Raw genomic sequence first — 15,623 nt, forward strand, 5'->3', positions numbered from 1 at the left:
CTCAAGGATGACCCTTTGAAGATCCGTGGAGTTCTTTCTCTGAGGACTTTTGTCTGTGGTACTTTGCTCTGTATAGTCCAGCTAACTTGGTCTCTCCACACTCCCATTTTATGTCCTCAACTCAAGGAATGAGTTGGGCTTTGCTTGGGTTCCTGTGCCCTCTACTGTGGTCAGCAAACTGTCGCAAGACAGTAAGCAGGAGCAAACCCAGGGCTTGCCTTGTTTGCTTCCCATCTCTCAGAGATCTTTAGTCTTGACAGTGTTTCATATGCATGTATTTTTTGTTTCCTAATTGTTTCAGCCTGGATGGAAAATTGGTCCCTATTATTACTCTGTTTTCAGAAATGAAGTCCAGTGTTTTATTGTTGAAAATTTATTCATTTTCATTTTTCTTTTTGTATTGAAGTATAATTACCATGCAGTGTTATATAGTGATAGTTATATAGTGATTTAGCAATTCCATATATTACTCAGTGCTCATCATGGTATTTTACCCATCCTCCACCCACTTCCTCTGCCAGTCATCAGTTTGTTCTCTGTATTTAAGAGTGGTTTTTTTGTTTGTCTTTTTTTACTTGTTTTGTTTCTTAAATCCCACATGTGAGTGAAATCATATGGTATTTGTCTTTGTCTGACTAACTTACTTCACTTAGAATAGTACACTCTAGCTCTATCCATGTTGTTGCAGATGGCAGGATTCCATTCTTTTTCGTGGCTGAGTAATATTCCTGTGTGTGTGTGTGTGTGTGTGTGTGTGTGTGTGTGTAAATGTATACAAATCACATCTTTATCCATTCATCTGTGGATGAACACTTGGGTTATTTCCATGTCTTGGCTATTGTAAATTAATGCTGCAATAAACATTGGGGTGCATATGTCTTTTTGAATTAGTGTTTTTGTTTTCTTTGGGTACCCAGTTTTGGAATTACTGGATTGTTTGGTAATTCTCTTTTTAATTTTTTGAGGAACCTCCATATTGTTTTCCATGGTGGCTGCACCGGTTTGTATTCCCACCAACAGTGTATGAGGGTTCCTTTTTCTCTACATCTTTGCTAACACTTGTTATTTCTTGTGTTACTGATTTTAGTTATTCTGACAGGTGTAAGGTGATATCTTATTGTGGTTTTTATTTGCATTTCCCTGATGATGAGTGATGTTGAGCATCTTTTCCTGTGTTTGTTGGACATCTGGATGTCTTCTTTGGAAAAATGTCTATTCAAGTCTTTTCATTTTTTAATTTGGTGCTGGGTTGTATAAGTTCTTCATATATTTTGGATATTAACCCTTTAGTGGATATATCATTTGCAAATGCGTTCTCCAATTCTGTAGGTTGCTTTCATTTTCATTTTTGTAAACAACATCATATTGTCTCAAGTTACTTTATTCATTCTGCTGTTGGTGGATATTTGATGTGTTTCTCTTTTGTTATTATGAATAATATTGGTATAAACATTGTTCTCCATACCTCTTGGTACACGTTTTTTCAGGGTACATACCTGGAAGTGGAATTATAGGATCATTGAGTATGTGAATATACAGCTTTCTAAAATAATGCCAAATTGTTTTCCCAGGTAGTTGTATTATTTTGCATTTGTTTTAGGCATGAGTAAGACTTCCTGTTGCTCAGCATCTTTGTCAACAATTGACAGTGTTGGACTCTACATTTTTACCAGTTTAGTGGTTGTGAAGTGGTTTTCACTGGTGTTTTAATTTATATGTCCCTGATTTGTGTTTCCAGTGTTCATTTAGCTTCTGCTTGAAAAACATCTGCTAGCATTTCATTAGTGCTTGTTTGTTGGCAACGAATTCTCTAGTTTTTGTTACCTGAAAACATTTTTACTTGCCTTCTCATTGGTAGGGCATTTTTACAGAATTAAGAATTCTTATCTGGTAGTTTTCAACATTGAAAAAATGTCTTTTTAGTGTCTTCTGGTTTCTGGTTAAAAGTTGTATTGTTGCCCTTTTGAAAGCTTTTAAGATTTTCTTTTTGTCTTTGTTTAGTAGTTCTACCATGATGTGCTCAGGTTTGGTTTTCTTTGTGTTTATTCTTCTGAGATCTGTGGCGCTTCGTCAGTGTGTGGCCTAATGTCTTTTATCCATTTGGGGACTTGCTGGCCATCGTCTCATCAAATGCTGCTTCTGCTCCTTTTCTTTTTAGTTCCTTTGACCTTAGCTGCACATGTGCTAGACCTTTTCACTCCTGTATTGTTTTCTGAGTTTCCCCTCCTTTATCACGTTCTTTGATCTGTGATATTTTCTATTGATGTGTTTTCCATTTCAGTGTCTTTTCAGCTGTGTCATAACTATTGCTAAATTATCTCTTGAAGTCTTAATTTTAGTTACAGTATTTTTCAGTTCTACAGTTTTCATTCAGGTATTTTCTAGATTCAAATTATGACATTTGCCATCTTGTCACTTACCTTATTGAACATATTAATCAGTTATTTTAAGACCTCTTTCTGATAAGTTCAATATCTGGATAAACTGAGTCTGTTTCTATTATCTTTTTTCTTTGTCCTATCTCCAGGGAACATTTGATTGAGTGTCAGGCATTTCTTATACAAAATAAAAACTCTGGATAATGTTTTCTTCTTGAGAGGATTTACTTTTTCTTCTGGTAGACAGTTAGAGTAGGGACAAATCCTTTCATCTGTCTGGGCTGGTGATAGTTCCAGAGTGGGTTTTGGTCTTCTTGAGAGTCGGTGGCTTTGCAGTTTGGCCTTGCTCCTAGTGTATAGCTTTCCTAAGTGAAAGCCTGGGTGTTTTGTTGTTGACTATGATACCATCTTCTTTATGTACCCTGAACTTTAGTTTTTATCTCAAGAAATGTGAGCCTGACAGAAGCTTTGCTCCTTCTCTTTGCTGTACCTTCTAGTCACTTTCTCAGCCTGCTGGCCACTGGTGCCTTGCAGGGCAAGAGGCTGAATGTTAGGCTCCCTTCTTTTTTCTTTCCTTTTCTCTGTGATCATAGCCTCTCAAATTTTGGCTGCCTTGGTAGCCCCACGCTCCAGTTTTTGTTTTCCTGATGCTGTTGAGTTTGCTGAAAGCATTGCTTTAGCATCATTTTCTTTCACCCACTGATATTTGCTTGATTTCTCAGCTTCGTGGGGCCATGTCATTTTTTTGTTGGAAGACTCTGAGGGAAAGATAGTGCAAATGTGAGGGCTCACATCAATCCATTTCACAGAGTATTGACCTCATAGTTTTGTTGCGGTAGCTCTGTGATTCCTTCATGTATTTTTTTTTCTTAGTTAAGTTTGATTTGTTTTTACCAGTTGTTCATAGCATGAGGATTGGTGTGATAATCAGGTAGATCACTGTAGCCAGAAGTTTGCTTCCACCTTTAGAAAACTGGAGGTATTTATCTTTGGATTAAAGGGGATTTTTACTCATGTTAATTAACTTCATTCACTCAAATCTATATCAATGTGTAAATCTACATCAAATACAAATATTTCTATATTTTCATAGTAAACCATGTATTAACAGTACATTTTGTTAGCAACTGAAATGTCTTTACAGAGCTAAAATGTAAGCATCATAGGATTGAGCTATTTAATGTAGCAAAGTGATTTTTAAACTCTGATTTTTATAGTTTTTGGAGGAAAATTAAAAATAATTTATGTTTGTGAAAAAGAAATTATATAAAAATAATACATACTGATTATAGCAGTAAGGAATGAAAATATGGGTCTGGAGAGAATTTTTGGAAATCTTTTGTTGTATTTTGTTTTTTTTCCTAATAGAGAGGCGAAAAAAAGCTTCAGCATGGGAAAGAAATTTGGTGTATCCTGCTGTTATGGTTCTCCTTCTTATTGAGACAGTAAGAATTTATTTGCCTAGTTAAATAAAGCAAATTATTTTTTATTTACTTTGATATTTCAGTATGGCAACTCCCTCAGCTAAATGGTTTCAAGTAAACTGGTTTTCTATCAACAGGATTAAAATCCATCTATACTTTTATTTGGAAAAACTCAATAGAGCAAAAATGGAAATTAATGGCAATTTTTAAAAAGTTCTTAAGATTAACTATTTCCTCATGAAAGCGGACATTTATTATTTTGTGCCATTTAGAATTAAGAGCAAGGTATTGCAGATATCTTGCTTCAGACTATGATGGGATGTGAAAATAATATTATTAAATTAGTTCTAATAACATTTTAACCATTTTTTAAATCTGTGGAGTTGTGGGTTTCCAATTGGGAATCAGTCAGTAACTGGATCTATATTATTAGTTTTAGTCACAAGCTTTGAAATTGTAATAATTTGCAGAAGCTTTTAGAGTTTATTCTGGAGTTTTTGCAGATAGTTTGATTACTTTCGGTTTGTTTGTGTGTAGAATTTTGGTCTTCTCCTCTGTTCTGTAGCGTATATTTGGTTGATAACTTAGATTTTAATACATGTGTACTCACAAAATATCTGTGAAATTCAGAACTGATAATCATTTTTTGTGTTGTAGTCCATCTCGGTCCTCTTGGTGGCTTGTAATATTCTTTGCCTGTTGGTTGATGAAACAGCCATGCCAAAGGGAACAAGGGTAAAGTGCTTTAAATGTCTTTCTTTTGCAAAAGTGTTCTGTATATATACCCAGAGTGTTTCAAATAAGTAATTTAAAACATCACCTTTCTGCACCTTTGTTTCAGGTTGTATGAATTTCTTTATGTAAAGAGCCTTTGTAAACAGTGTTTGTGAACTATGACTTTTGTTTCTAATTTCTTACTTTTGGTTGGCCAGCCCTTTTACCAAATATCAGAGTTTCCTTTTAGATTTTGTATCACAGTTTATTTTAGTTTTACTAAAGTTCATATTTGTAATTCTTTAAGAAAATGTATACTCTGTGAAATAGTGATGTGGAAAGAGTTTATTAGATGGATTCATAGTGTTTGCAAAAGATCCTGATCTGTGGTTGGTAGACTTATGTTTCAGAAGAGTCACACATTTTATGAAACTGAGTCAAATGTTTAGTTACTGGAGGAGAGTCAGATGTACATCTTTTCATGAATTTGTTTTCTCTCTTGTTTAAAGTTGATTCTATTAAATTCTATCTTTTAGCCTATTTAAATATATTCTCCATATAGAAGGTAGTTATCACTAAAGATTCATTTTTGGCATAGTTCTAGGAGTCTCTGTAAACTTTTGATTGCTTAAAGTAGCATTTACATCCTAACATTTTCTTACATTTTTCTAAGTCAGTAGCATTCTTATTCCCCATAGAAAGGACTTCAAAACTCTTCCAGACTTTTAGTGCCGCTTCTCTCTCTGAACCAGAGGATGTATACCTTTCCTCTCATAGAAACAAGCCAACATCAACCTAAATTTCTTCCCTTCAGTCCAAGATGGAGATACCCTGTTCTTTCAAAGCTAATTTTTTTTCAGCCATATTCTCCAGTTAGATCCTGCCCTCCTCTAACTTTTGCTGGACCTTGTGCCTTCTGTTACTGCCCATTGTCTAGCCAGCCAACATGCTTTCCAGGTGCCTCATTCCACAAGCAAGCAATAACACTAAACAGTACTTCATCTGCAACCTAGTCTTAATCTTTTGTTAGACCCAAATTCATTGATAGAGCAGGAAGTTATCTACTGTGTTGGCTTCTATTCACTTTGTAACCCTCTTTTATACATTGCACACTGTGTAAGTCCCAAGCCCCCATAGTACATTTTTGTACCATCCCCTTAGTGTATCATAGAGAGGAACTTATACCTCGTAGGGCCTATGCATGATTGTGTAAATAAATCAGATCATCTTAATTCTGCCTGGAGGATTTCTCTTGAGATAGGGAATATTTCCAAAATGTTTTCACCCAGCCAATAAGCTTTCTATTAGCATTATTCATTTCTTTGTCAAAAGATTGACAAAAAGTTGATAGTTCTTTGACTTGTTTATATATATGAAATTTCCATGAGCATTCTTACTTCTTTATGCCAAAATTAGAATGTATATATGGTATGTATGATATTATTTATTGGTTTATTTTTTACTAACCTGACTATACATTCTTAATTTTCCTGGTATTTTTGTTTGATACAATTAAAGCTGATAGTAGAACAGTAGTTCATATTTGAATACTTCCTTTAACTGGTAAACTTTGAAAATATTCTTCCTACTTTAGTAAGAAATTATTTTTTTGCCTCTTTGGTCTCATTAATAAATACTGGTTTTTCTGCTTGTTGTCTTTTAAGTTCTAGGTAAAGATAGGTTTTGACAATAGGTATAATGTTTTGGAAAAATGTGTAGTGTTACCTTAAAAAAAATCTGTGTTAATTAAGTTGTATCTTTTAAAAACGTCTGAATTCCCAAGGAAGATTTGCGGAAACAAAACTTTCAACTGTAGAAATAGGATATACACATTCACTTTCTTTCTATGCTTAGCCTACTTTGATATATTTTAATTGTATAATTTTATATGTTGTTGTAGGGTTTATTTAAATAATTATATTCTATTCCTGTGGTACTGTTTTAAAAAGAATTTCTTCCAGTAATATTCAGGACTTTTAACAATACGTATAATATCATTTTGATAAGTAAATTACATTTGAGATAAATCGGAGATGTTTTGAGCTTGTTAAAATTATTAACACGTGCTTGCATTAGTTGATGAACGCAATCTAATGTCATGTTTTATTGTCCTTAGAAAATCTAGATGTTATTCTAGGGTATTAAACATTCCTAATTCCTGTATTTATGAAACAGTTTTAGGGAAAGCAAATATATAGTGTCACTGAATTCTGAAAAGCGATTTTTCCCCCCACCCAGGGTCCTGGAATAGGAAATGCTTCTCTTTCTGCTTTTGGTTTTGTGGGAGCTGCACTTGAAATCATTTTGATTTTGTATCCTTTCTTTAACTAAACATTGTTTAACAAATTTTCTGTTTAGTTTTCTGGAACAGTGGTAACTTACTAAGGTACTTGCCTAGAAGGGAAAAACAAATCAGTCTTCCTCAAGCACGCCAAGTGGCTTTTTGTTTTGTTTTTCTTTTGGACCTTAAGAGTTTCTGGAGACTACTGAGAACTTAAGGAAACTTGCATTCTTTGGAGAGTTTTTTCCTTGATTCTCACAGCTATCTTATGGTGTCCTCTGTTGTCGGTTTCTATAGCCTCCGATTTTTTGGAAATTTTATTCCCAAGAAGGATGACACAACTATGACAAAGGTAAGGTGAAGTCTTAGGTGGCTGTGCTTCCCTTTTGCGTTCCAAGGCAAAGGAGCTGTTTTATTTTGTAATCGCCCTGAATGGTTCATTTGCGGTGATAGGTATTTGTTTGTAAATTGCATAAACACAAACTGAAAGATTTTCAAAATGCTGAATGAGTGGGAAAAGGATGTGCTGCTCTGTTTAATTTGGATGGCATCCATTCACTTGTAAATGCATACAACTGCAGAGCTTGTTAACCAGCTACAGAAGTCTACTGAAAGGACTCTTTCTCCTCTAAAAGAAAACGTATTGCTAATGAGTAACTTTGATTGTGCAAACTGTACTTCAGGGAGCTTGTTTGAAATCTGAAGAACTTAGTTGCTACAAGTAGTAGAGACAAAGTATTTCAAATTTGAATAATTAAAGCAAGACGGAAGAGTTCTATTCAGAAACATTTTGTAGTCTGAGGCTAATTTGACTTCCTACAATGTGTCATTGGCTTTGGAATAACAAAGACTGTTACCTTATGTAGTGACTGCATCGTTTTAAAATATTCCCACAGGCTGACCATGAAGAATAAGTAATAAGAGCTGCTGGTTTCTTTTTATTATATATCATATATTTTCAGCCTATCTTAAATTAAAAGGGAAAAGTTATTTTATGTACTTTATTTACCTATCTATAGAATGCTATGCTTGTTGAGATACTTAGCATCTAGTTTAAGTGATCATCAGCATTAATCAGTATTTTCAGCTCCTTTTATTTAATATGAAAGAATAAGCATAGGACACATTGGAAATGAATTATTAGAATTTAGGGGTTTTAGATTTCTAGCTTTTTGGTATTAAATCTTATAATAGTTGAACCTATTAGAAGTAGATATATATCTTGAGCAGTAGTCTGGCTTTAAAAATACAGTCAGAAGTATTAAATGTATTCATTCTATTTTACTTGACAGGCAAACCTTTTTAAAATTGGCAACCTCAATCAATAATGTAAAGTGCATTGTCTGAGGTGTAATTTAAGTGTTCTATAACTTTATATTTGTGCCAGCTACTGTAAATACCTTCTAGAACTTTACAGATGTAACTTTAAATATTTGTAGAAAACGTTTCTTAGTCTCTTTAAATTCTATATTGAGTAATATCATTAAGAAGTTAGCAAAGTACAATACAATAGTACAAGGTAAGTAAAATGCGCAGTAAGTTCCCAGAGTGTGAGTAGATTGATTGCATTGGTCATTCTGCTGTCTGACTGCCCAATATTCTTTGTGATCCCCACACAGATCATTGGGAATTGTGTGTCCATCTTGGTCTTGAGCTCTGCACTCCCTGTGATGTCAAGAACACTGGGTAAGTTTACAGGAGAAATGTCCATTTAAAATCCATACCTTGTTAACATATCTTTCTTAAACTTCTGCCTTAACTTTTAGTTTTTGCACTTTTTCAAAAAGATCATCCTTTGAAATACAGTATTTCCTTTCACATTATTTTATAACTTCTATACTTCGTTTATGTAGAGAACCATACCAAAACAAGTACTTGTATCAAATAAAGACCATTTATTTTTTTAAATACTTAAAAATGTTCCTTCTCCAAACAGTGGACAGTTCTTTCCACTGACTAGTTAAGCTTTTGAGTTCTCTGGTGAGAAAACTGTGATATTAAAAAAAATGTTTAATGTCTAGAAAGTATTAAACTAATTTTTCTTATATGAAATGTGTTTTAAAACTTATAATTTAGCATGTGGTGTAAAAAATTGAAAATGTGTAAAACTTTAAGCTGCTTCATGTCCATGAAATAGACTTGAAAACAGTGAGGTCTTTGCGAGCATGTGCAGATTTCAAGGGCATCCTTTGGTTGTTGAATTTTTTTCTTGCCTGTCATTTATATAGTTTTCTTAATTTTTCAATTTACAGGAACGTTGATCATCTTTTAAAACTAATACATTTCTACGTTGTCATTGAAATAGTTGAACAAATCTTCACTTGGCCTTCTTACCTTTTATAAAGCATGTTGCAGGCTGTGATCTCACTTCTTGGCTAAATATTATTTCAGACAAAAGTTTCCGTTAGGCATTTCTGTTTGGTTTTCTGGACCTAGGTTTCCACTTAAGAGTGTTCACAAATGATTAGAAGAATCCCATCATTCAACCTTCACAAGTTGCTCATAACAAAAATTACTAGTTGCTTTGAGTTGCTTTTGTTTACCTCTTCTGTCGCCTCCGTTGTTGATTCAAGACTCCTGGCCAGCAGGGAGGCAGGCTGCAAGAGGGAAATAGAGGCTTTATGGTTATCTGCGCAATGCTTACCGAGAATTTCATGTTTTAGTAAGAAGTGAAATCTAAGTATAAATGTAAAGAGACCACTGTTTCACAGACTAATAGAAAGCTTATTTACTTAGTGGTCTTACCTCTTTTGTGTTTGCTTTATAGGACTTGTTATTGTTTTGACATCTGCTTATGGTGTGCTAATCTTGAAAATGCCAAAAGTATGCACTTTAGTAACTTCATTTGTAACTAAGTGATATCATTTGTTTTATGACAGTCCAACAATAATTTCTGTGATATTATAGCCACCCTACCATTTAGTCATTTATAAAACTCACTGTGATCTGTTATTTAAGATTAATTGTTAATAGTGATATATACTGATTTTATGGAAGAAAATTGCATGGTAGGTATACTTTTAATACAAAGAAAACAACTTAATGACAAAATTTGCTTTTTGAAGATCAACAAATTAAATTCCTGAGTAGTTTGCCATAGAGATAACTAAAAAGAAGAAAAAGAAAGATGGGACAATTAGAATGCAGCTAACAAACGCCTGGACCCAGCTGTCCAAACAGGATTAATGGAGCGCATTAGGGTACAGTGAGTCATGTGGCGCTTTGCAAAATATCAACACGCACTGCATTACAGGTTATGCCCAGTGGCACTGAATAGATGAAAAGAAGTAAATACGTTAAACAGATTCATGGAGGCTTTTCACAGTATTAAAAAAGCAAATTTCTGGACTAAAAGAAGCAGCTTTATTTTAGTATTATGAGAAATGCAAACTAGAGAGTTACTTTGTAATTCCTCTATTAACCCTTTAGGACTGAGCCTTTGATTTTTAAGAAGATAAAATGTGGAGAATTGTCATGAATGTTATCCTGGTGTATAACAGGGTTTTGATTTACCAGCTGAAAAGCTCATAAGCCTAGAATAGAGGATGTGTTTCACAACCACATTCCAAGCTGTGAAAGTTTTCACTCTTTCTCTTTGCCTCTCCCAAGGAAAGCCTGACCCTTAGGATGTTCTCATCTGTCCCTGGGAATCCCACGAGCAGCACCCCATCACTTACAGTGAAATGAGAAATGAAATAGCAAAGAAAAATCCAACATTACCTATATATGAGCAGCTTTTCTCTTATTTCAGCAATTTGTCAGTGATAGTTTTTACTTTAATTGTAAATTGAAAATACATTGAGTCCTGTATAAAATAATTAATTTGGTGATATTTTTGCTTCAAAAATGAAAGTGTTATATGAATTTTATGGTTTTTGGCTTTTTAATTTGCTAGCTGGTGTTACTGGTTCAACGGAGGCAGCATTAAACTCTAGCTTTAGACTTCCGTGCCTAGTGTGATAGGACACATTCATTAAAGAAGTCCTTTGATCAGCTGCTTATATTTGAATATGGAAAAATTTGTACTAATTGAAAAATTGCCACAGAGTAGATTTTATAAGCGTATCACTTGACAACTAAGAATTAAGTTGTGAGGACGATTTTGACCATGTATTTTTGGCTAAATATAATTAATGTAAATGATGGTTTTGTTGTCTATAGGAAACACAAAGAATCTGAGCTTAACATTTCTTACTCAAACTCTTTAAAGCCCTTTAAAAAAGTAATGCCATGTCAGTGCATATGATTTCCAAAACATTGCTTTGCTGCCTATTTAGACTTTAGTTTTGAAGAATCCAACATTTTGGGGGACTTGATGTCTGTATGTGCAGTAAACAGTTTACTGTTTGCTTTGACCCTGACTAGAGGAGGTGGCTGGCGAACAAGGTGAAAATAGAACAGGACCAAGCCTAAGGAACTCTCTGTAGATGCCCAAACTTTTCTGCAATAAAATATTTTAAAAGCAGCAATGAATTCTGTAAGAACAGAATTTGTAAGATTGCTGACATGCTCTTTATTATGCTTAATCAAGAAACTACTGAGAGATGGACCTTTTTTCACATTGTTACTTGCAATCTCCTTTAACAGGGAAAATTTTTCTCAAATGTAACCAACAGGCTTTGCAATACTGTTACTAATTTCTTTTTTAAAATTGTTTTTATAGTTATTCGGCTATCCTGAAGCTCTTTCTGTAACTTGTAAATTATAAAAGGCCCAAATGCAGAGTTTTAAAAGAAAATGTACTTAGGATACTAAAACAAGAACATTTACCCCTTTGAATCACCTTGAATTTATTTTTTAGTACTTCCATGTATTTCTCTGGGTCCCATCTAGTCCCTCATCTTGCAGGAGATAAAGTGGATTACTCTTTTGTTCCTTGATGAAGGGAACCTGTTTAAAAACTGGTCCATCTTGGAGAGGTCTTGATTTCGGGTTTCATAAATATACTATTAATCTTTACCCTGGGCCAGTTCTCCAATTCTCAGTGTAAAACAAAAGTGAATGATGCTTAGAAATGACAAATGCAAAATAGAAGTATAAATCATAATATGTATTCCTAACTATGACTTTGATTAAAAATAATTTTAAACGCCTTCTTGACAAATTCTGTATGACTTACTTATATTCAGTTATATTGCAGAGAGAGAGTGGCACTAATTGATTTTTGGTTGATTACTATTGTTCTTATATCTGAACAATAAATTTGTATATCTAGTTATGATTTTTAATAATAAAGAGAAAGTTATTGTGTGTCAGATGTCTAAAAGTTAAGAGACTAACTAATGCTCAATCCTTAAATGCTCTTTATTCCCAGTATCTACTTGTTATATTCTTCTGGTGCCACTCTTATTTCAGGGAACATAGTCCTGTCTGAGAAAATGTCATGTTGGCCACACATTACATTACCTAAATAATATAGCCATCTGTTGACATACATCCAAATATTTTAAATTTTAGTTTGTTAATAAAATATTTTTATATGAAAATAATTCTAGTTAGGATAATTTAGCTAGAAGGAGGCTTAAGATGTAATCCTTAAAATGTTAAAATTAAAAACCAGACAGTAAGCTATAATAAAGGTCTACTTTGTACTAAGAAAAAAGGCCTCTAGCCTGGCTGAGAATACTTCATAGCACTCCTGCGCACAGTCAGTTCTGAGACCGGTGAATATATTATCTCCTTATTTGTAGGAGATTTTATTTTAAAATTAATTTTAATTATATAAGTATAGACATGAATAAATTCTCCTTATAAAGAATACTAAAATTAGAGATCAGGCTACAATTCCTTGTGACCGCCAGTTTTACTCCCAGTTCCCTCTTCAGAGTATCCAGGTCTTCAGATCCTCTTCTGTGCATCTGTAGACATACCTGGTGCCTCTGTAGGAAATGTGAAATCCTCACCTGGGGTTACCGGGGTGCTGACTCTGGTCATCGTTCTTGTTCCTTCTGTTGACTCCTGACCTCAGTGTGCTGTCTAGTAGGAGCTGAACTCATTTCCTCTACTGGAACTCAGTCATCTGAAAATGAATTTCAGACCCCCAAAAATTATCTCTTTCTGTTCAGGTCACCAGTGACCTCTTAATTGTCCCATCTTGTGGATTCTGTTTTTGTCTGAATTGCTCCATGGCATTTGCTGTTTGTAATCCCACTTCCCGTATCTCTTCTTTCTCTATTTCTGGTCCCCATTCCCCTGTTTCTTTCTTCTCCTCTGGCCATCCCGTAACTGTGTTTTACTGCTCCTCAGCATAGCTGTACACTTGTCCCCAAACCCAAACCTCCAACCCAGCACACACCCCTGAGCGAAGAACAGATAATCCCAACTCTGTGCTCCGTTGTGGGTGCCATCCCACACTGGTCGTTTCTACAGCAGGACCCACACTTGTGTGTGTGTCTCTCTCTGTCCCTCCCTCCCTCCTTCCCTCTTGCTGCCCGTTCTCTTCCCTCCCTCTTTCCCTCCTCTGTATCCCTTCAGTCCTTCGCCACTTTCTATCTAACAGGCCAAAACAGAAACCTGAGAGTTATGTTAGATGCCTCTACTTCTTCATGCTGACACCTAATGGTGATACTCAGTTTCATCCTGTTAACATTTCTCACATTTGCTTCTTCCTTCCCATTTCCCTTACAAAAAAGTGAAAAGAATCAGACTCCTATAAACATCCAAGCAGAGAGCTGAGTATATGATTTTATTTTTAATACTTTATTGTTAGGGAATGTTAATGAAGTAGATTCTAAACAGGTGTTCTTTTCTTTGAGGAGAATAGAGTAAGAAGTGAAACCAAAGCAAATGAACTGAAGAAGTATTTACTTTTCCAAGTCTGGAAGTATTATTGAGGGACACTGTGGAGGCTCCATCTCTGGATGTTTTCTTCAGGAAGAGAGGAGACAGTTCCTGTCCAATTTTGGGGGGGCTTAAACGTTTACCTATTTGAAAATCAGCACTTAGGTGCTTCTTGGACAGTGATTTTCATTCCCATTCACTGGCTTTTAGTTTATTAAAATTCACATAGTCTCGTTGATCTGGCCTACCAATTAAGTTGCCTTCATATTAGGACAAAATGAATTTGTAGCATGTAAACAGTTGTGACTAAAATTGGTTTGATATTTGCAAACACACTTGCCCGCTCTGAGCTTTGGTTCACATTGCTATCACCTCTCTCCTCACCTGTCTACCTGTCCAGTTCCTCCTCATCCTCTAAGGCCAGGTCACAGGCTGGTCATACACAAAGCTCTCAGATTCTTCTGTATTCAGCCTTGTGTTATACTTACCTGTATCTATTGGCTTTCTCAAGAAACTTTACATCCTTTAAAGGACAAGACCATATTTTATGTATCTTTTTATCCCTTCCAGAATCTAGTTAATAAATATTTGTGGTGTCAGTGGGTGCCCCGTGTTGAGTGTGGACTTTGGTCTTGGAATAGGTGAATTAAGAAATCGGGTGTCTTGCTTCCATCCTGATCGCCTTTATTTCCATGTTTCAAGCTTGTTTGACCCAAGTTAGTTTTATTATTTTAAAAGACCTTTATTATTATAAGGTAGAAACAACTCAAGAGTTCATTGACAGATAAATGCATAAACAAATTGTGGTCCAATACATACAGGGGAATATTATTCAGCCATAAAAAGGAATGAAGTCTAAGTGAAATAAGCCAGTCACAAAAAAACGAATACTGTGTGATTTCTCCTTACATGAGGTCCCTACGGTCATCTAAATCATAGCGACAGAAGGGGGAATGGTGGTTGCCAGGATCTGGGGGGGAGAGGAAAATGGGGAGTTGTTCTTTAATGGGTACAGTTTCAATTTTGCAAGATGAAAGTTCTGGAGGTTAGTTGTACAATAGCGTGAATGTACTTTACACTTAAAAATGGTTCAGATGGGGGTGCCTGGGTGGCTCAGTTGGTTAAGCGACTGCCTTCGACTCAGGTCATGATCCTGGAGTCCCGGGATCGAGTCCCACATCGGGCTCCCTACTCGGCCGGGAGTCTGCTTCTCCCTCTCCCACTCCCCGTTTGTGTTCCCTCTCTCGCTGTGTCTTTCTCTGTCAAATAAATAAATAAAATCTTAAAAAAAAAAAAAGGTTCAGATGGTAAATTCTGTGTTGTGTGTGTTTTACCACAATTAAATAAAAGAAAAGAGTGGTGTACTGATACAACATGGATGAACCTTTTTTTTTCTTTTTTTTCTTTTTAAAGATTTTATTTATTTGAGAGAGAGAATGAGACAGAGAGAGAGAGCATGAGATGGGGGAGGATGAGGGAGAAGCAGACTCCCTGCTGAGCAGGGAGCCCGATGTGGGACTCGATCCCGGGACTCCAGGATCATGGCCTGAGCCGAAGGCAGTCACTTAACCAACTGAGCCACCCAGGCGCCCCAACATGGATGAACCTTGAAAACATGATCCTAAGTGAAATAAGTCAGGCACAAAAAGCCACATGTTGTAATATTCCATTTATATGAAATGTCCTGAGTAGGGAACTTGACAGGGAGAGAAAGTAGGTTAGTGGTTGCCAGGGATTGGGAGGAGGGGTGATGGGGACTGCTTAATGGGTCTGGGGTTTCACTTTGGGGTGATGAAAGTGTTTTGGAACTGGATAGATTTACACAACATTGTGAATGTACTCAGTGCACTGGATTGTTTACTTTAAAATCGTTAATTTTATGATATGTGAATTTCATCTTAATAAACTATTATTTTTTTAAAGACCCTTACACAGTAGAATAGTAGACAGTAAATATTTGCTCTGCCCTCTGTTTCCTTGATGTGGTAATCTAATTAATCCTGAGGTCTACCTATTTTTAATGATCGTGAGTCAGCCTTTGAGTGT

At 35.3% G+C, this 15,623-nt stretch overlaps 1 protein-coding gene across 8 annotated transcripts in view; it reads left to right on the forward strand.

Moving 5' to 3' along the window:
- The window catches only part of LMBR1 (limb development membrane protein 1), a 155,910-nt gene that overhangs the window by 122,932 nt on the left and 17,355 nt on the right, over positions 1-15,623 (forward strand). For 7 of the 8 annotated variants that reach the window (XM_081799750.1, XM_081799749.1, XM_081799751.1 and 4 more), the window contains 5 exons: positions 3,747-3,823; positions 4,460-4,537; positions 6,755-6,828; positions 7,059-7,149; positions 8,417-8,483. In XM_081799750.1, coding sequence (XP_081655876.1) covers positions 3,747-3,823; positions 4,460-4,537; positions 6,755-6,828; positions 7,059-7,149; positions 8,417-8,483 — 387 coding nt within the window. Of the gene's footprint in view, positions 1-3,746; positions 3,824-4,459; positions 4,538-6,754; positions 6,829-7,058; positions 7,150-8,416; positions 8,488-15,623 lie in introns of those variants that run through there. The other variant, XM_081799756.1, reaches the window with a different exon arrangement.

The sequence above is a fragment of the Leptonychotes weddellii genome, chromosome 12, assembly GCF_054177405.1.
Source record: "Leptonychotes weddellii isolate Sample4059 chromosome 12, ASM5417740v2, whole genome shotgun sequence".
NCBI classification, from domain to species: domain Eukaryota; kingdom Metazoa; phylum Chordata; class Mammalia; order Carnivora; family Phocidae; genus Leptonychotes; species Leptonychotes weddellii.